The 21,118-nt window shown below is 49.8% G+C and overlaps 3 protein-coding genes across 4 annotated transcripts in view; 1 reads left to right on the top strand and 2 right to left on the bottom strand.

The window, feature by feature from the left end:
* LOC148425978 (forkhead box protein O6-like) overlaps positions 1 to 7,963 on the bottom strand; it is a 53,110-nt gene extending 45,147 nt beyond the window's left edge. The window contains exons 1-3 of one of the 2 annotated variants that reach the window (XM_088409949.1): positions 7,456 to 7,963; positions 7,271 to 7,373; positions 2,273 to 2,762 (exon numbers count right to left, since the gene is read on the bottom strand). In XM_088409949.1, coding sequence (XP_088266075.1) covers positions 2,273 to 2,758 — 486 coding nt within the window. In that variant the 5' untranslated portion in view covers positions 2,759 to 2,762; positions 7,271 to 7,373; positions 7,456 to 7,963. Of the gene's footprint in view, positions 1 to 2,272; positions 2,763 to 7,270 lie in introns of both variants that reach the window. The other variant, XM_088409948.1, reaches the window with a different exon arrangement.
* Positions 7,964 to 11,219: 3,256 nt separating this feature from the next.
* On the bottom strand, positions 11,220 to 20,553 carry med18 (mediator of RNA polymerase II transcription, subunit 18 homolog (yeast)). The gene is made up of 4 exons (XM_088410719.1): positions 20,498 to 20,553; positions 12,804 to 16,565; positions 12,635 to 12,720; positions 11,220 to 11,952 (listed from the first exon to the last, which is right to left on the bottom strand). Exons 3-4 carry the CDS (start codon positions 12,705 to 12,707, stop codon positions 11,396 to 11,398), a joined length of 630 nt encoding a protein of 209 aa, XP_088266845.1. The 5' UTR covers positions 12,708 to 12,720; positions 12,804 to 16,565; positions 20,498 to 20,553; the 3' UTR covers positions 11,220 to 11,395.
* Positions 13,678 to 20,161, top strand: cyp4t8 (cytochrome P450, family 4, subfamily T, polypeptide 8). The gene is made up of 12 exons (XM_088410718.1): positions 13,678 to 14,112; positions 14,182 to 14,326; positions 15,391 to 15,435; positions 16,486 to 16,613; positions 17,459 to 17,583; positions 17,675 to 17,829; positions 17,903 to 18,009; positions 18,338 to 18,528; positions 18,589 to 18,722; positions 18,786 to 18,850; positions 19,390 to 19,472; positions 19,584 to 20,161. Exons 1-12 carry the CDS (start codon positions 13,921 to 13,923, stop codon positions 19,753 to 19,755), a joined length of 1,542 nt encoding a protein of 513 aa, XP_088266844.1. The 5' UTR covers positions 13,678 to 13,920; the 3' UTR covers positions 19,756 to 20,161.
* Positions 20,554 to 21,118: the final 565 nt, after the last annotated feature.

Raw genomic sequence — 21,118 nt, 5'->3', positions numbered from 1 at the left:
CGGGATATCATGTCAAGCGTTTGACAGGAATCCCGACAACGCGCCCACGGAGCGCCCTTGACTCCCTTGGCACGCAAAGGCGACGGCGAGCCGGGGCCCCGGGATCTCCGTCGGCCATCTTCGCTCTCGCCGGTGCGGGCCAAAGGGCCGATAACGCCGGCATATGTCCGGGGGTGGGGGACGCGTGCGGGGGGGGGGGGGGGGGGGGGGGGGGGGACCTTTTTCTAGGCTCCCGGCCAGATAGGCGGCGGTGGCCGCGCTGCGTGCTCGCTTCTCATCATCCTCTTGAATATTTACAAACGGCGGGCCGCCGGGCGGGCGGCTGACCTCGTCGGCCCCCCTTACAAGTGCCTACTCTAACATTCCCATTAACGCAGGCCTTTTCAAATAGTATGGTGGGGGGGGGGGGTTAAAATGTTGCTTTCAATATTTTTGTTTCTCAATAACTTTAACGATTTTTTTTTCAAGATCTTTTTCAGACACTTTGATGAAGTTTTTTTTCGGTGTCAGACTAACCTGTAACCTGCATAAACTGTTGATTTGGATCGCTGTTTTTGCTCACGATAAACAGGATGCAATGTTAGGTAGACTTTCACAATAAAATGATAATCTCATATATACTGTAGTTGTCTTATACTGTCATAGTGTGTAAGCTTTATAGTGTGTGTAGTTGCACATCACATCATATTTACGTACGTATACTTTTACAAATTTTGTTGATAATAATCTCATATTACGTCACAAAGGCAGGCTTTGCGTTTGCAATGTGGTGTAATTGCACATCCCTTCCACTAGATGGGGCGGCGGTGCTCTCGTTGTCAAAGTGTGTGGGAGATAAGAACTTTTTAAACTGCGATCAACAAAAATCTGCTCAATGCTTTGCACTTTTTTCTTCAGGATAAAAAGGTTCCGATTTGGACTCGCCCGTGTTAACGCTCCGCATCAACTTATTTTTGAGTTCAACTCAAACAGTTCAGTTGGTCGAAAACATTCCTAGTTGAAATGAGGATCGACACTTTGATCGAGTTTTTTTCAGTTCCAGACTAACCTGTACCCTGCATAAACTCTTTAAATGGTTAACATTCGCTGAGAGTTGATTTATCTTGCGTTTTCTTTCGTTAACGTTGAACAGGATACAATCTTAGGTACACTTATACAACGTTTATAGATAATAACCGTATTTGTAGTCACGGCGGCTTTGCAAAAAGGAATTGAAAAGCACTGCATTGACGTCACAAAGAGCGGTACGGTGGAAAGGCCTCAGGGTACGGTCCGCACTCAACGGACGCCGTGGGACTAATTAGCGGACGCCAAGGCAACATACGGTTTGTATACCTTAAAAGGAGAGCTTCCAAAAGTCCTCCTGAGGGTCAGCCTATTCATTTGCGTCCTCTGTAGCGGACATTGGTTTTTGGTCTCTCTGTTTTTGACCCATCGGGGCCGCCCTACCAAGTCCTAAAGTTTATTTAATTTTTAGTACTAGTAATAACTTCTAGAGCTGTTATCGATATCGACACCAAATGCAGACACCACATACTGTATGGTTATGATATTGACAATTTCTTGCAAAAGAAATGGCTGATCATTTCAAAATTGCAATAAACCTTCAAACTTCAAGAAATGTGTCATTTCCTTCTTATTATTATTAAAAAAAACGGACACAGGGAGCTGGTCAATAAATACCGATACTGACAAATGATTATCTATTCTACATCAATATCAACCCCAACCCCAACGTATGGTCTTGAGCTTCGCCTGCCCTGCAGTACACTTCAATGGAAGAGCCTTTGATTTTCGGTTCCCGGGAGTGAAAGCGGAAACAAAACTATTAGCCCCATTGTTAAAATCCCGCCGCGAGAGAAAGGGGGTGTGTGGATTTTTTTTTCGTCTGGCCCCCACCTCCCTTGTTATGAGTCGCTCTATTGTCTGACAATTATCACGAAGGCTCACCGGGAGCTCTTGGGGGTCTTTCTGGGGCCACGCTCATCTTTAGGGGCCCTTAAAGGACAAGCCGCAACCCCTTTCGTAAGCATCGGGACGGCACGTGGAAATCGAGGATGGTTCGAGCGAGCGCCGATGGCGCATGCCCGCGCAGATGGACTTTTTGCACTTGAAAGTAGGCGCCAAGTCAACGAGGAGCCACCGGAACGAAACGATCGGGGCGCGCGGAAGGGAAGCGAACAAAGGGGGCCGGTCGCGCGCGCGCACCCGGAGCGCACGCGCGGTCGGTTCGGACTTTTGGGGGGGGGGGGGGGGGGGGGGGAGACCGTACCTTCCATCCGGCGGAGCTGTTGCTGTCGCCCTTATCCTTGAAGTAGGGCACGTAGCGGACCATCCAGTCGTAGATCTGCGACAGCGTGAGCCTCTTCTCCGGGGTGCTCTCGATGGCTCGGGTGATGAGGTCGGCGTACGACTGGTTCCCCCAGGCGTTCCGCCGCGACGACTTGGCTTTGCGCAGCGGGCCGCCGGCGTCCAGGCACGGGTGAGCGGCGGCGGCGGCGACGGCCGGCGCCGGGGGCTCGCCCCCGCCCGCCAGCCGCAGCCCGGCCCGGCACGCCGGCACGTCCTCCGGTTCCAGCTTGATGGCGGCCAGCGGGAGCCCCCCGCCGACGCCGCCGCCGCCGCCGCCGCCGCCCGCCGCCTCGGGGAAATCCTCCGGGCGGGGCAGCGGCCAGGTGCACGAGCGAGGCCGGCTTTGCGGCTCGAAATCCGAATCGACCTGATGAGCGTCCACTTCGTCGTCCTCCATCATCAACATTTGCCTGCAAAGTGCAAACGGAGGAGGGGAGGGAGGGGGGGTAAATCAAAGCTGCGGGGGCCGCTGGCCTGGCGCCGGCCGGCGGATACAGTACATCCACCTGATGGGGATTTTTCGGGGTGCCGCTCGCTCGCTCGCTCGCTCGCTCGGCTATTAAACTTACTGGGGGAGGGGGGGGTCGGCGACACACAACGCGGTTCATGGCGAATCGGATCGCGGCGTCGCGTGCAAGGACAGCAGCAGCAATAAAAGTAGCAAGACCTTTCCGTCCATCTTAGCCCCACACGTCCGGGAAAAGCTCCTTTTGGATCATCGCGTCCGATTGATTCTCCTCCGCGAAGCCGAGCAGCAACAGATGATATTGGGGATGCGTGCGCAGCTTCGACGCTCGATAAATCCAGCGAGGAGACACCGGCAAGGTACGGAGAGAGGCGGCGAGGAGGGGGGGACGACGACGACGACGACGAGGCGTGATTGTAGCGTGAATTATTCAATCTTTCCGATGAAGCGAGTCGGCGTGCGCGCAAGTGTCTGCAATTCGAATAAAGAGGCGTGACGAGGCGGCGGGTTCCCAAGCGAAAAAAAAGAGACCGAAACAGGCGTCCACTCCTCAGCTCGAAAAAAAAAGCCCCAAAAATGTCAACGGCTCGCACGCATGCAAGTTGAGTGACCCGACCCGAGCGAGCAGCGAGACGCCGCTGCCAATTGTGGAGTGCGCTCAGCAAATCAATACGCTCCCCACCGTCATCGCATTGAGACCCCCCGACTCTCCCCTCCTTCTCTCTCTCTCTCCTCCTCCTCCAATTTGAGGCTCCACGATCCTTCAATCAAAAAAAAAAAAAAAACAGCCTGGTGAGTATGCTCGTTGTGGCGCATGCAGCGTCGCTTTGTGTGTGCCAGATTCCACGCCCAGCCGTGATTTCAAAAAAAAAAAAAAAGAAAAGAAAAAAAATAGACCAGAGGTGGAATTTGTGCACAATCGCGCTCATGCGTGCACGAGCAAACGCTGCGAGGGGATTGGCGCCATGTGCGTGACTGCACGCGAGTGTCCAGGCGTCCAAATGTCCTCCACGGGGGACGGCGCGCAGGTTTCACCTCGCCTGCCTGACGATACCCCAGCCGGTGTCATTTTCTACGGCGATTAGACCGATTTAGCTCAGATTAAGAGAGATTAGGTAACCCTAGATTTTTAATCCACGGGAAGTAGGGGTGAAATGGGGTCTTTAACTAAATTAAATAAAAGATCGACTCTCCATCTGCGTGAGATGCTGCCCCCCCCCCCCCCAAGCCCATCAGCCACAGGTGCCCCAGTCTGATTGGCCAAACGCCTTACGTATATCAATACTGTGGTACCTCTTTTTACGAAAAAAAAAAAACGCGTTGGCAGAAAAATATTGTCTCTAGTAACGAGAGAAGGCGACAATGTCGCCATATAATATCAGATGCCAGCGCTGACCGTAATGTAATACGTTACCACAACCCATGATGTCTACCATATTTGTTACTGTTTGTGATTTTCATCACTTATTAATATGCCGGCTCGCCCACAAACGGGACTACAGTTTTTGACGTTGATGTTTACGCTGCTCTTCCGCCAGATTTTGGGCGTTGTTAGCACCTGGGCAAGGACATCACACAGGAAACACTTCGCATGACCCAAAACTAAATTGAATTAAGCTTACATGCTCAAAATAACCCTCAAAATAAGTATTATTGCTGCTGCGGAATTGTAAACGATTCTTGGATATAATGGAAATGTGAAATAAAAAGGTACAAATTAAAGGTCCTAAAAAGGTGTCGCTCTCTGCACTCTTCACCAACGCACCGGCACCATCTCAAGTGAACTAGTGTCAACCGCTACTATTAATATGATCAATTGAAAGGGTTTAGGAGCCTTTTTTCCAATCCGATCCAATCCAACTTTATTTGTTAAGCACTTTAAAAGAACCACGGCTGATCATTTGAAGTTAAACATCGGCTCTGACCGATGAGCCAATTATTAATTGTTGCCGGTTAATTTGATCATCGATTCCTTGTCAATTTTGATCGCTCTAGTCATAAATTACAGGATAAGCAAATACGCATACCGGGAATCCTTATCTAACCGATATCGGCCATATTTCAAGGTATCGGGTAACACTGTCGATACCAGCCACCGATACCGAGTGTTAAAGGTCGACGACGAGATAAAATGGCTGCCCGTCAGATGCTCAAAAACAGCTTGATCTTTTTTATAATACACAATATTGCGTCGCTAATAATGTGAAGTGGATTTTTTTTTTTTTTTAAATCAGCCATAATAATTGGACCGGGCTATTTTGCACTTGACACACACACACACACACACACACACACACACACACACCTGTTCTGTTGCTGCTTGCTGCAGGGAAGCTTATTACTTATTCATGAACTTTACAGCCAGACCCAATTTCACACAGGCTGTCACCACAATATTAGGTACACCTCATCAACAACGTGCCCGCGACAGCTCGGCCGCCGTCGCAAATTCAAAATGGTGATTATTGCGCGCAGAGTTGAAATGATCGTCTCCGCATAAGTGGACATTTTTTGGACGCGGTCAGGTGAGTGCGGCGGGATGGCGCCTGGGAACCTTTTCCAAACATTTCCAGCTCGTCATAGTTTTTATGGCGCGCTCCGTTGTTTGTTGGCTCATTATTTCAACAATGTTAGCGTTGAGCTGTCTACATAGTTGTGAATTGTTTCTTCTACGTGAAAAAGCTGCAGACGCCGGAATAAAATCTGATTCAGGCGGATGATGCCCTGATGCACAGGTGTCAAACTCCAATCCTTGAGGGCCGGTATCCCGCGTCTTTTCGAAGCTTCTCCTTCAAACGCAGCGGATTCAGATGATTTTCAAGTTGTATTCTAAGCGTAACAGTTAATCGATTAATCTGCAACTAAATTCTCTTCAAATTAATCCAGGACTATTTTTTTCTCATCAAATAATCGTGCAGAATATAAAACTGTCAAACAGTAAATATTAAGTACTGTGGATTTCAAGCTGTAGACAGCAGAATAAAAATCTGCTTAGGCGGATAACGTCATAACGTACAGGTATTGTAGGTGCAACAGTTCATCAATTAATCGGCAACTAAATGCTCATCAAATTCATCCATAACTACTTTTGAGCGTCAAATAACCATGTAGGAATTGAAAACTGTCAAATATTAAGTACTGACAATTGGAAAAATCGACAACAAACTGACCGATTAATTGACTGAAATCGTCGTTAGTGTAGCCCCAATGTGTTCTATCATTGTTGAATTTTTTTTGTTTTTTGGGAGGATTTTCATACAGTCAAGTCTTGGGAAAAGCTGGGACCTCGAACTATTTGGCGCTCTATCGTTTGGCGCGTCGGAACCAAAACAACGTTTCTTGAATGTTACGGGACTGCGATGCAAAACCAAAGTCACCTTGTTACGAAAAATGAATCTCGACGGAAACGCTCGTCGGTATTTATACTGACGTTGTCTATTTGCAAGAAAACGGTAGAAAAGTCAGAAGAATAAAGTCATAGTTTCACGTGAAGACCAATAACAAACAAAGCGAAAATCGTGTGGTGACAGAAGCCCTGCGTATGGATGCAGATGCAGATGCAGATGCGGAGATGCGGTAGCGGGGCTTCTCAAAACCTTCCGGGTGTGCAGAAAAAGTGAGGAGGATTTGATCTTCCGACAACTTATCTTTCAACAATGTCCTCCTGTCTTTTCCTCATTAGCACTGCTTTGTGTTCCAATTAATCTGCTCTTGATTTGAAAAAATATTTTGTTTGCCATCCATGCATTAAAAAGGATGAAATTAGATTTGCATATTGATATCTGTAGGGATGAGTTGCTTTGTGTTCCAATTAATTTGCTCTTAATTTGTAATATATATATATATATATATATATATATATATATATATATATATATATATATATATACACACACACACACACATTCAGCCGCGCAAAGGTTCAAAGGCTTGGCACGGGACCGGACCTCGCAAGTCGCGGGCGCTGCGCGGGAGAGCCGCGGCGAGGTCTCCGCAGCACATCGGAGTTGACGCGAAGCATTTTCCGAGCGCCACGCCAGCCACATCACAAGCAGCGTTTTGTGTGTGTGTGTGTGTGTGTGAGAGCCAGTCTGCCAATGTGCCTTGTGCATGCAAAGCGTGCACTTCAAAGTGGCACAAGGCTGAGAGCACAGAGCCAATGTCAGACAGACACTTGAGCCGCCGCCGCCGCGCTGCGTGTCTCGAACCGCCGCTTCTCAAATGAGGGGGGCGCGGAAGCGCCTCGGGAGCTACGAGACATTCGAACGGGGTTTCCGTACACATGAGCAAATCGAACGGAATGCTTTTCAATGTCGTGGCGGGAACGGTTCCGTTTTCCTTTCGAAATAAGAGCAAAATGCTTGGAACAGTTGCATTGCGCTACTGTATCAGATAAAAGCGAATCTTCTTTAAAGGGCAAGTCAAGCCAAACATTTTCCAATCAGAGCTCACCTGTTTTCCCAGCTTGCTCATGCGACGGCTGCAAAGCTGAGCCGTGATTGGTCGTTCCTGATGTCATTTTCAAAGGACGGCGGGTGGCAAAACGGATGCTCCCCTAGGACGGTTTAAAAGAAAAAAAAAACAGAGTTTAATTCAGAGACACATTATTAGCTTATTTTCCGCACTATAAGGAGCACCTGGAGTCCTTCCATTTTCGAAGGACAAGGCCCAAGAAACGACCAATTTTTGTTCCCGCGCTCTCTTTCGAGCAGTTTTTACCGGCCTCTGATTTCCAAACTAGCCAACGTGCGCGAGCGAGTCCAAATTTGGTTTGACGGCCCTCCGGCAGAAACTGGAAGCAGAAGTCGGACGCGGACGGCGCACCTGCGGGGGTCAAGCGCGGCCAGGCGCATGGCCGTTTGTGTACGGAATTTGCGCAGATGGCCCGAAATGCGGTCGGAGTCGAGGAAGCCGGTCAGAAAGGCGGAGGAGCAGAGTCGTGAGAGCGAAGGCCACCGCGGCCATAGCAGACATTCCTGGAGCGCGGCGTGGCGCGGCGCGGCGCGGCCCGTCCCGGAACGCCGCGTTCCCGCCGGCGGTTTATCACCTCGCGCGGCCGCGAGCCTGCGGCGGCATCCGGGAGCCGGGCCGGCCTGTCAATTAGCACCCTGGAAAAAAAGAGCGGCTGGAATTTTTGGGGGCGGAAGGCTCGGGGACACGACCCCCCCGAATGCCCCCCCCCCCCCCCCCCCCCCGCAGCCCGACAAGGTTGCGTAACACGGGCAAAGCTTCCCAATGGGATCGCAATAAAAGAAGCCACAAGATGCCTCCGGGGAGTTTGATGCGCGTCGAGAAGGCCGAGACCCCCCCGGCCCGGCCCGGCCCGGCCCACCCCGCCCCTCCCTCCCCCCTCCCCCGCTCCTCCGGTCTCTCCCTTCCCAGCGCGCAAGCCGCACTCCCTAACAAGCATATGGGCCCGCAATGACACAGCAAGGAGACGGCCGCAATCCAAGGCAACAGTCGGCGGCGCTCCTCCCCTCCCTCGCAAGGTGAAGCTGGATCTGGGCTCCCCCGGCGGCACCGCCGCCCCTCTTTGAGACTTCCTGCCCCGAGCGCCGTCCTGCCTCCGACGCGCCCGCCGCTGCCAACTTGGCATATTTAGCCTCCCAGACAACAAAGACAATGGCTGCCAAGAGTTTTAATTAAGACCGTGGCGGAATGGAAAGAAACGGGCGCGCGCAGGTAATGACTCCTCTGCCTCTTTCTTGGGTCTAACAAAATGTGATTAATTATCGCGATCTGCCTTAGACAATTAATTACATTTAATAGGTAAATGCCCAGGGAACGCACACGGAGACGCGCAAAAATCAAAAAACCTGGCCCTAAACCATGCCACCGAGGCCACCCGCTGTCCTGGCAAGCATAATTCAATCGGAAGTGATGGTATCTTTATATGTATGATTGTATATATAAGTTATGTGCAATATGTTAATATGTTGACACTGTCGCTGTAACTGTAAATATACATAAATAAAAAAAAGGTATGAAACTATTTTGTTTGCACAGAACATCGCAAATTGCATTTCGTCAAGCGACGCCAAATTGCCTCTTGACGAGGCTGTGTGCCATTTTATTTCCCCCCGACGGACTTTGAAGCATTATGAAAAGGAAAATCCGGCCGGACTTCAAGCCAAAAACACAACAGCGGTGGCACGCGTGGATGTCGGCAGGTGAGGGGGAAAAACGTTCCACGCTCTGATCTCGCAACAGTCGTCACTTGGGTAAAGAAAGTTTGGAATAATATCCCAAGTAAGACGATCAGCAAATCATCTCCGACCTGTCCAAACTCCTAGAATGTCAGCATCAGTAAATATCCTCTGATTTTAGTCCTTTTGAAAGCATTTATTTCCAAAACTTGCATGCAATATTTTTGCCTATTTTTGACATGGACCAGCAGTAATAAAATAATGAAAAAAGGGCCCGTGAAGACCGCGCGGCCCAGTCGGTCCACGTGAAGCGGGCCCGAAAGAGCAAGAGCGTCCGCAAGAGCCCGTTCGGCCCGATGCCAAGACGCCGATTAGCCCGGCGAGGCCTCCCGCGTTCCCCGGGCGAGGTGGAGCGGAGTGCGGCTCATCACCAAAGAGCGGCGCGCTAAACACAAGATGAAGTGGAAGAAAGCCAGCAGAGTGCAGACGAGCCACGCCGGACACGGAAAGCCTCGGGCGAGGAGGCGGCATCTGCCAGCCTTTTTAATACATAATTCAGGCCCGGCGCAAACGCGGCGCTTCGCTTCCTCGGCCCGCTGGAAAGCGTCCACCGGATGCCGCCGAAGCGCCGGCCGCCTCGCGGGGTACGGCCGGGGCGAGACGCCCCTTAAAGAGTGCCCTTTTCCCTCTCGGGACACGTGCTTTCAAGTGGATGGAGCACGGTCTCAAAGGGCTTCGCGGGTCAGAAACTAATCAGACACATTAGGGGTGTCAAACTCATTTTTAATCTATGGAAGTGGGAATTTTTGCCTAATTTTCCAACTATGTGAGACTGATAAACAAGTAATACAGTATACATGCAATACGTTTTGGGGGGGTTGATAGTGAAAGGGTTAAATGTGTTTTTCCAGTTTAGTTTGAAATAGCTTTGCACACATTAGTGCCTTTGTTGCTACAGCTGGGGTCACAGCTCGGTGCTTTGCATTGATGTGGCAAGCTAAACTTGACTGGTGGGAAGCTCCTTCCAAACAACACATATCACAACATCCTGATCAAAGGTGCGTCAAACGTATCAATCGGGCCGGCGACCCTCACGCGCTCTTCCATTTTCACGTCTTCCTTACGCCCTCCCGCCCACAACAGGAGCCTATCATCTTATGCCAAGCAAAACGACAGCCAATCGGCGTCCACTCCAGAGCGCGATTGAATTTTCGGGGGGGAGGAAAACGAAGGTCGAACACAAGAAGGCCGAGAAGACGGCCGGCCGGTCGACGGGAGCACGGAAAAGGTCTCGAGCCCCAAGGACGCAGCACCCCCCGCTTCCGCCTCAGCAAATTTGCCCTCATCACCTGTGATTTGCAGGTAGGTCAAGTGCTCCGGACAGAGCCGTCGAGGCGGTCCCTCCGCGCGGCAAATGCATCTTCCTGGACGGATATTATTAGAGGCACTCACGTCTTATTGCACGCATTATGATGTCAACTGACAGGATGTGCATTAGTTACTTCAGTGGCCGCGCTACACATCGGCCGCGATGTTGACACACTGGCAGAGAGGCCAATTTGGAGCGCAGCGTGAAGTGGGAAGAACCTGAGGCAGATGCGCCGCTTTCATGTGTAATAGCGCCAGCTCAAGTTCCCATGAAAGAGCCACTAATGGGTTAACAGTAGAAATGAGCGCGAGAGGGGAGGGAAAATCAATGCTTTTGTTGAGGGGAAGAAAGAAAGCCTTTCACAGGTCTATGTATCATTAAGCAATTGAGAAAGCTAATTAGAGCGCGGGGGGCTGGGCGGGGGCGGGGGGCCGCAGATCTCGCAGCTAATTATTTCCATAGCAACCGAAGCTCCTCTAGATGATCCGCGGCGGTGAGTCAAGCAGAGCAATTAGGAGGCCGGCCGCTTCGAGGAGCGACAGCGACCCCTAGCGTATGAAAAGGGCATCGTTTTCCGGAACACTTAGTGAAAATTAAGAGATTAGCGGTTTTAAGAGTTTGTTCTTTTTGCATTTCGCCTACTTCACACAAATGATGGTCCGAAATTTAAGTAGACATTGTTCAGTAGTCATTAAGGTTTCATTTGGCCATTCCCTCCCCCCCATTTTTTTTAAATTTAGCCATGTATGTCTGAAAGCAGTACATTCAAATGAGCATGCCGATGAAAAACGCGGACTCCACGGCGGCAGCTCGGCAACACGCGGAAAGTTCTCCCGTTAGCCGACGTGGAACTCGTGGACGTATTCAATTTCACATTCAACGAGGCGGTAGTCCAGCTTGTATTTATTTGTTTGAGCTGTGTATTATTTACAATCCAAAATGGGTCGGCGCCTCGTTCCGTCCTCTCCAAAGGCCAAGGTCGTTTTGCCGAGCGAAAGGGCGACCCCGCGTCCGAAAGCTCCCCGAAACGGACGGCGAAGCCCGAGGCCTCGGACGACGTCTTCAATGCCTCTGTTTGCTGGGGTCGATCTTCTCCAGGTGGACCAGCGGCTTGAGCTGCTCGGCGAAGGCGCGCATGTCCTCCGACACGGTGTCCTGGCCGGCCGGCGCCAAGACGCTCAGCTCCACCAAGTAAGAGAGCGACAGGCGCTCGGTGTTGTCCGTGTTGCCCGGGACCAGGACGCGCGACAGCTTGCTGACCAGCACTTTCATGGCGCCCTTGCGGAAGACGTGCCCGTTGGCCACGAACTCGTGGTCCATGCGGAAGCCCATCTCGTTGAGGAAGTCGGGTAAGCTGTGCGAGGCGGCCACGTCCACGCAGTTGCGCACCAGCGCGTGCCGGCTCTTGTCGCCCACCTCGGGCTGGCCCAGGTAGCGCAGGTGCCAGGGGGCGGCCGGCCGGGACAGCGATCGGCGAGCGCGCAGGATGAAAGGGTTCCCCTGTTGGCCCTTCAGGAGATAAACCAGCTCGTGGTCGGTGAAGGCGGCCGGTTCCGTGTTGTCGCAAAGCCCCCGCAGGCGGTGCAAAAGGCTTTCCAGGGCCTGGTCCAACACACTTCCTGAAGTCACACACACACAAGGCGGCGGCGTCAGACGGGGCCGGCCCGTCCGTTCGCTTAAACGCGGCGGGGACGCGATCGCTGGACGTTTTCCCAGCAAAAAAGAAGAAAAAACGATTGGCCCCAAGTAGGACAAAAACAACTATTTTCCAGCAGCCAAATACGTCTAACTGTAATCCAAGTGTATAAAAGGGATTGGTATAGTGTGTGCACCACTGAAAGATACATGTGCCAAAACTTTCAACTTTTTTTTTCAGAACATCATGACATCTAGGAAGCATTCAAGAAATTGCCAAACATCAAATGACACTTCGGTCGGGCAGAACAAAAACAAGATAAGACATAACGGACGCGACGACTTACAGTAGTGGAATTGATAAATGAATTTATGTAACTGTGCTAGAATGCAAAACAACAACAAAAAAAAACCTTTGAATTACTCATGCCAGCAACTCAAAACCCATAAACCTATAACCATCCCTGGCACACGGTAACACCGGCAATGTTGTTGCACTGCTTGTTCATTGATAAATGCAAAGTGTATGTTATCGTTTGACTGAGATGTTGCAGTCAGCGTTTACAGCATTTGAGCAATCGTTAAGTTTCTGGTGGACCGGGGTCCTTTGCATACAGATTGGTTTCTACTTCTAATGTTTGATTCCAGTGAGTGAATGAAACTTACCTTGTAAAAGGTACTCCATCATGTTGATGGTGCCCCCGGTGACGGGCATCACGGTGACTGGAGGAGCCTCCATCAGGCTTCGGCAACTACAGCATCGAAGTACACTTAATCTCAATAACAGGACTCGTGTCGTCGAAAATAAAACAGGCAAATTTTGAAAAAAAATCACCTTTGACTTCCCGAAGCTCCAACTGCCGGAGGTCAGTCGCCGGCGTCGATCGACGAGGCTCGGGATAGCCTTCGCAGGAAACGCCGAGGATCCACTAGGCCTCACGGTCGTCTGCTCATTCGACGCCTGTGTAGCCTTGTTAGCTAGCTCGCTATGTCAACGTTTGTGAGCTAAGGATTCCGAACTGTGTCCGTTCAACGAGCGTTAAACTGTCGCGACTTGTTAATCAAGCCACAACGGCACCAGAACAAGATTCGCTGGGGGTTGTACAAAAAAAAAAATCCACCCGAGGATGCACATATCCTCTCGAGTCCGTTCATTCAAACGAAGTCAGCTGGCAAGCCAATTAGCATCTATTTAACTTCCGCATCCTCTTCTTCTTTAGTTTGGCGAATTACAACTATTTGGTGCATACCGCCACTTAGTGTAAAGGAGCTGCTATTACCTCTCTCTCTCTCTCTCTCTCTCTCTCTCTCTCTCTCTCTCTCTCTCTCTCTCTCTCTCTCTCTCTCTCTCTCTCTCTCTATCTATCTATCCGTCTGTTTGTCTGTCTGTCTGTCTGTCTGTCTTTGTTTTCCCCTTATATTTCCCCTCTTATTAAAACTAATTTTAATAAGGCACACAGCATTCCATTTCATTGCGGCATTGAGTTTCAATGTTGTTTCTACTCATATGAAGTTCTGTGGTTCTTCTCTTACTTCACCCCGATTATGGGGCTCTTACGAAGAAAAAAAAGAAAAACACTAGTCTCGGGTTGCATTTTGTTGTGCACTGAAATAGCACGACGTACCAAATTATATCTGGGTCTCCAGTTTGACCAGTTGCGCAACTTTGACACACTGCCGCCACCTAGAGGAGGAAGTTGAGTAACGCGGGGGAGTGTGTGTTTTTTGTTTTTCCCGAGCGCTTTCCCTTTCAGCGCCTAGCGACACAAGCCCAACATAAGTTTCGCGACAAAAAGAGGAGAAGGACGGAGCGTGCGCGTAAATGATTGATTCGTGCTCAGCCCCCGCCCATCGCGGTGCGAGCGGCGTCGACGTCACGCCGCCTGTAGGCAGGCGAAACCAAAGTGCGCGAGTCAGTCGGCCGCATCTGCGTCTCGGTCGCCTTCGCAAACATGTCGCTTAGCGAGAATCTCGCGGGGGGGCTGCCGTCGTGTCGCTTCGTGCAACATTCCCTGGCTCTGCTGTGCCTCGTCGCTTTCGTGTACAAACTCGTCGTGCTCCTGATCCAGAGGAGGGATGCCTTACGAAACTTTGAGGCGTTCGCGGGACCGCCGGGACACTGGTTCTTCGGTCACGTCCTGCAGGTTCGCCGCGCAAGATGAGGCGGGTGCGCGCAAACGCCACCTTTTGCTCTTTCTTGCCGTCTCTTTCAGTTCAAGCAAGACGGAACGGACTTAGACCTGGTTGCCAGTTGGGGGGCGCGGTACCCCTACGCCTTTCCGCTCTGGTTCGGTCCATTCGTCTGTTTCCTCAACATCCACCACCCGGACTATGTCAAAAGCATCCTGATGTCAACAGGTGCGCGATCTAGTTTCCTTTTTCTGCAGCTTGACCATCGACGCCATCGGCCGGCAGCCTGTTTTGGAACCGTGAAGTCCAAATCCGTTGTTGGCGGGGGGCGTAGCTAGACCATTTTCAGCGGCGTGGCCATCCGCGTTATTACGCCAGTTTGCTACAATCCTTTATCTTTATGAAGAAGGGTTTGCGCATCAAAGGGAAAACATTGAAGGAAGATGCCAGGGAGCTGAAATTTCACCCATATGGCACGGAACCTCCACTTGGTTCCAATGTCGAAAATACCAGCAGAAAAATATGAAATGGCAGGTGTTGCCCAGCCATTTTCAACAATTTAGATCCCAGGTGCCACACTGGCGGCCCGGGGGCCTCATCATTTTATGAGGCCCTCCAAATGCTGATTTGACTTCAAGTTTCTGGCTGAAATAAGAAACTTGCAAGTTGACTCAAAAGTTTTTTGTTTGTTTTTTTGTTGGGGGTGGGGAAACAACCAAACAACAGTCCTCTGATTTCAAAACTAGCAAAAGTGTGTGAGCAACTTGAAAATGGATTTGACTTCAGTCCTTTCGGGCCTATGACAGAAACTATAACTACTGTATGGCCCACCATAAAAAAATAAAAAGTTTGCCACTTCTGCGTTAAAATAACAAAGATTTATGATTCATTTTTTTTACTTAAAATCATTTTGCGGGCCGGATTAAACCCTTTCGCGGGCCTGTTGTAGCCCGTGGGCCGTATATTGGACAACCCTGCGTTAGGCGCTCAAAAAAGTTGCTTGACCTGAATTTAGTTGGATAAAAGCGCTTTTTTTCCCCCTCCAGTGCATTAGCGTAATACAATTTTATGTTTGATTTTTTTTTTTGTGCATGTTTGTTTTTGCCCCGTCTTTGACAGAATTCTTCCCAAGATCTGTTTGCTGAAGGTCACAAAATTTTCCTGTTAGCGACCCATTTGCAAACACTGGGACTAAACGTAAAGCTACTTAACTTTTGCTTGCACATGTTCCAAATGTCCACAGGATATATATGTATATACTGTATAATACTTTCTTTTTTTTTACCTTACAGAGCCAAAAGATGATTTTGCATATAAATACATCAAGGAGTGGATTGGTAAGAACTTTTGTTTTCTTTGCTGCTAGAGGTTGTTAAGAGTACTTGTTTTTGACATGACAAAAAACTTCCCCGCATGCAAAATAGTTTCCTTCTTTTACGGCTGCGCATCATAAGCGAGGAGGCAAAAGCTCTTGCTAGCATTGGCTCGTGCTAGGAAAACGCACGCTTCCAAAACGTTGCAGATTCAATGTTTAGTTTAGATCAAAACAAGTGGAAAAATGACTTCCTGCTGGTATCCAGTTACGCTCATAAGTTGACATACCCCTAAGGCAGTGGTTGGCAAATTGGGCGTCGGAGTACCCCTGAGGGTACAACATGTAGGAGGGATTTTAGCAGGGTTTCTCCAAGTATCAGGAAATCAAAAACAGCATTAGAAAATCAATTGCCACTTCACAAAACACATCTGGACAAATTTTAAAATGATTATATTTTTAACCACCGGGGGAAATTCTCACCCAACTCGGGCTTTTTAGATGTTCTCGATGTTTGATATCAAAGGAAAAGCATACCAAAAAAAAACACGTAGGAGGCTAAACTTTGCATAGGCTATCAAAACATGTCAACTTTCAATATGGCGTTCCGCGTCCCTTCTAAAAGCTTGCAAAGGGGATGTCGAGAGCTACACCCCGCACACGTCAAATTGAGCCCATGTCGGTCTCATTTACTGCCATTCAAAATTGGAAAAAAATGTTCCTTTCGGACATATTAAAACCCCCATGTTTTATCATGCATTCCTCCCGATTTTTGCATTCATCCTTTCAAGGACAACTCGCTAACAGGGCGCAATAGAAATTTTTGTGTTGAGACCCCAAAGCCACCGGGAGGCGCTGGAGGATAACTTATGACATTCGCAAGCCTTTCGATGACTCCGTGACTTATCCGTGACTTATATACCGATGCTGTTTAGGGCCCAAAAATACGCTAGCGCATTTGAATGCCGTGACGGGAACAGTACACGTCTCCTTTCAAATGAAGATCAAATCAATTGGAACACGCACTGCAAAGATGCGAATCAATGAAGTGGATGGCCACGCGTTCCATCCTCAGGCGACGGCTTGCTGGTGTCCCACGGTCAAAAATGGTTCCGCCACAGAAAGCTCCTGACGCCGGGCTTCCACTACGATGTGCTGAAATCATACATCCCGCTAATGGCCGACTCAGCTAAAATCATGTTGGTAAGTGCACGCGTTCAAAAAAGAACTTTGAAAATATCAAATAAAGTCTAAAAACATTCCATTGCCGTACGACTAATTGGATGATCGGAAGCCTTAAAGGGAATTGTGTGTAAGATTTAGAGCGTTTTTCACTACGGCCAGCAGGAGGTGCTGCACTCACCGTTGTCCTTGGCTATAAGAAACATGGCCGCCTCCGGATAAGTGCCACCCCTCGTGTAATATAATCATAACTATACCTATGATTATATTTAAAACTTACTGTTGGTCATTTGCAAGTTTTTGAAATTTACCATCATTTCATTTATTCCTTTTGAATGAAAAACGCTCGAAATCCTACACACTGTCCCTTTAATATGAGCTGCAATGGACTTTGTTTTAGCCAGCAAAAATGGCCACTCTGTTCACTCGGGTGACTGGCTTATCTGTTTTTTTCTTGATCTTCCGTTTAGCGCAGCTCCATCTCGTGGCTGCATAACGCGAGCCCGCCCACTAGTCTACTTTCTATTCCGAGCGCCTTATAATGCGGTGCGCCCCACAGTGTTTATGAAAGCACTTTTCAAATAGGCCATTCATTGAAGGTGCGCCTTGTAATCCGGCGCGCCAGACACTCCCTTCAGCGCAGACGTAGAACGCAAGTCCATCCACTACTGGAGCTTCTATTCTATGCGCCTTATAATGCTGTGCGCCCGATACTGTATTTGAAAATAGTCTTTTATATTACACGGAGGGGAGTTCCTTTCCAGTTTCCACCCAATTTGGCGAAAGCTCATCACGCATCTTTTTGATTTTAGCCGATTACGGGATAGGCTGTCAGAATAGCAAATTCCAACTTGCGCGGCGGCTAGGACAAATGGGAGCGTTATTCCGAGAGCGGCGAGTCCTTCGAGCTGTTCCAACACGTCAGCCTGATGACGCTGGACACCATCATGAAGTGCGCCTTCAGCTGCGACAGCCGGTGCCAGACCCAGAGGTGGGTCGCCCCCCGCCGCCGCCGCCGCCGCCGCCGCCGCCGCCGGCGCCGGCCCGCCCTCCCGCGCCCACGCTTCCCCTCCCGCCTCCAGCCAAACAAACGACTACATCAAATCGGTGTACGAGCTGAGCGATCTGATCAACCTGCGCTTCCGGACCTTCCCGTACCACAACGACCTGGTCTTCCACCTCAGCCCGCACGGCTTCCGCTTCAGGAGAGCCTGCAAGGTGGCTCACACGCATACGGGTGAGAGGCCGCGGGGCCCGAAGCGCAACCTCCCCCGAGCGAGCGCTCAAGTCGCGTCTTCGGCTTTTCAAAGAGGAAGTGATCCGAAAGAGAAAAGAAGCCCTGAAGAACGAGAAGGAGCCCCAAAGCATCCGGACCAAAAGGAACTTGGACTTCCTGGACATCCTCCTCTTAGCAAGGGTAAGCTGAGCGCCGCGAGCCTCCCGATAGCGCGATTCCCCAAATGGAAGACGCCCCGTTCTTTTCGGCCTTAAATTGGGCCATTTCCTACGTGGCCCCGTTTGAAACCGCGGGTACTTTGGCCCGCGATCCGACGGGGTTTGACGCCCCCGCTCTACACGCTAAGATAGAAAATTGCGGGATTCGGCTGCGTCCTATACGCGGGTGCGCCTTATATTCGGGGAAGCGCGCCATGGCCTTTTGTCAGACGGGTTTGCCTGGCCCAAAACAGGCAGAAGCCAGAACAGGAAGCTCACTAACAAGGGTTTCTCTCGGTTTGGTCCTCCAGGACGAGAATCAGCGGGGCCTTTCGGACGAGGACATCCGAGCCGAAGTGGACACCTTCATGTTCGAGGGCCACGACACCACGGCCAGCGCCCTCTCCTTCATCCTCTACAACCTGGCCCGATACCCGCCACACCAGGACGAGTGCCGCCGGGAGATCGCCCGGGTCCTGCGCGCCAAAGACGCCTTGGAGTGGTAACGCAAACGAGCAAAGCCAAAATGGTCTCCTCCTTGAGCGGGCCCGTCTCGCCTTAGGGAGGATCTGGCCAAAATGCCCTATACCACCATGTGCATCAAAGAATCCATGCGGATGTTCCCGCCCGTGCCGGGAACGGCCCGGAAACTCACCCGGCCCGTCACTTTTCCCGACGGCAGGACTTTGCCGGCAGGTCGGTCGCGGCCCGAAGACGCAAAGGTCCCGCCCGCCCACTGAAAAATGCTTTTTTCTCCAGGTTGTCTCGTCGGGACGAGTCTGTATTCGCTTCACAGGAACCCCGCCGTCTGGGAAAACCCAAACGTAAGGAAAAAGAATGTCAGGATTCTCGCTTCCAAACTCTGCCCCCAAAAATGAGAATTCAGACTATAAAATCAGAATTCTGACTCCGAATTCTGACTGGTCATCAGAATTTTGAGAATAGTCACAATTGTCATTTCAAAGTCCGATTTTTGACTTCAAGTGAGACTCCTCAAGACAAAACTCTTATGAACAGAAATGTTTCCCCTCGTCAAAGTGAACGAAATGAGAATTCCGGAGAAAAAAGTCAGAATTCTCAGGCCAAAGTCAGAATGTTGCCTTCGAAAAGAGTTTAAAGTGAGAATTCCAATTGCAGAACTTTACCAACAGAAAAATCCTCTCAAAATTCTCACTAAAATCTTCATGCCTAAAATGAGAATTCTGAGAACAATGTCAGGATTTCGACAAAGAAAGTTGAAAGCGTGGACTCTCAAGACGACCAAAAGAAAAATTCTCGGAAATATCTCACTGGAGTCAAAGGGACCGGAATGAGAATTGCGCTTATTGGACTGCTGGAGAATTTTTTGCTGTCGCCGTCCCAGGAGTTCGACCCACTTCGCTTCCTGCCAGAGAAGACCTCGCGAAGATCGCCGCACGCTTTCGTGCCGTTTTCCGCCGGCCCCAGGTCAGTTTGCCGACCCCTCCGGGCAAATCCGTTTTGCGTCACCTGTTTAGCAAAGGCAAACGTTTGCCGCCCGCGCGAAAGGCCCGATCCCGTTTTTTTCCTCCCCGGTAGAAACTGCATCGGTCAGAACTTCGCCATGAACGAGCTCAAAGTGGCGGTGGCCTCGGTTCTGATGAGGTACCGGCTGACGGAGGACCCCGCCCGCGAGCCCAAGATCCTTCCTCGGGTGGTGCTCCGCTCCATCAACGGCATCTACGTCCGGATCCGAGCTCTGGACGCCTGAGTCCCACGAAACCCGTTTCCCGCCAAACCCGACTGGCCTTCGCTGGTTTCGCGCGGCCTGGAGGGAATGCGTCAGCGATTATATTTGATCTAAAGCTACTAGTTATTGAGTGGCCCGGTAAGTGCAAAGTTCGGCCGAGAGGCGGTCAATGTTTACCAAACGAGTCTCGGGAACGTCTTGGCGTTTAGGCTTTGTCATTCGGGAGAGTAAAAGCCCTCAAATTGATCGAAAGCACAGCATTTAAGAAGTGGGCTTTGGAAAAATAGTAACAATAAGCCGTGGCAAAATGCACGGTAAAGGCATTGAACACATCGTGACAATAGTCAAACGTTTTTTTAAGCATGAATCTTGAAACTTGAATCTTGAACTTGGATGTGACGGAAATTAAAACAATGATCGTTGCTCATAGTTTGGTCCGTGTCAAGTCATTCGACAACGCAAAGCCGTAGTAACTTACAAGAACAGTATCCAACGCCCTTAAATGTTTTTTTTTTTTTTTTTCTGTTTGTGGTACTGTGCTTGGATGGCTTGGTATTGTTAGATGAAATCCAAATGTTTTCAACTGTGGTGTGGCGCGACCGCCCTCCTATGGTGGAATTGAATACTGCATCGGCAACGCTTCCAACGTCCGCGTACGTCAACTCAGCCAAAACAACGTGGCCACAAATGATAAAAAGCAGCATAATATACAAAAGTATAATACGCAGAAAAAGGCCGAATTCTGGCACGTGCGTTTACTTACAAAGTTTCGTGGCGTTGCCGACTTCTGCGTTGCTTCCGCGTTTGTTGTTATCCGGTTCTCAAAAGTGTCCGACGAGAAACAAAAACTGGTTTATTTTTTTCCCCGCTCGGTAACGTTTTCCGGGCAATCTAAATGGTCAAACTCATTTTTTTTTTAAATGGATTCATTTAACGCATTAGGATGTATGCCGAGGCTTTTTTTTAAATTTTATGGGACCAGCTTAGTTAAACTCTGAAACAGTCAGGCTATGGTCACAATTTACTTGAGGATTTCTCACTCTTCTCCTGGCGCCATCAGCGCTAAGCTAATGTTGGTTGGCTGCTCTGACTTTCCTACCGAAGTCTGGATGGGCTTCCCGAGTGACGACCAAATGAAGCTTCATGAAGCGTTGCGGTGCTTCATTTGCTCTATGGCGCCATCAAGTGGTGCAGAAGCCCAAGAAGTCAACGGTTGAGAATCCTGTGGCTACTTGTACAGGAAAATGACACTAAAATGCTTGTGTTACTAACAATATGAACTAAGTGCTCTACGGAGCATTTGATATTTATTTTCATTTAAAAATAGACCGTCCCAAATTTAGTTTTCCTGCAAAATATGTCCCTCAGAAAGGAATTTTTTTTG

Source organism: Hippichthys cyanospilos, chromosome 3 (genome assembly GCF_059441005.1).
Source record: "Hippichthys cyanospilos isolate Australia breed blue-spotted pipefish chromosome 3, RoL_Hcya_1.0, whole genome shotgun sequence".
Classification (NCBI taxonomy): Eukaryota; Metazoa; Chordata; class Actinopteri; order Syngnathiformes; family Syngnathidae; genus Hippichthys; species Hippichthys cyanospilos.
This window is presented reverse-complemented; position numbering and strand designations above follow the sequence as displayed.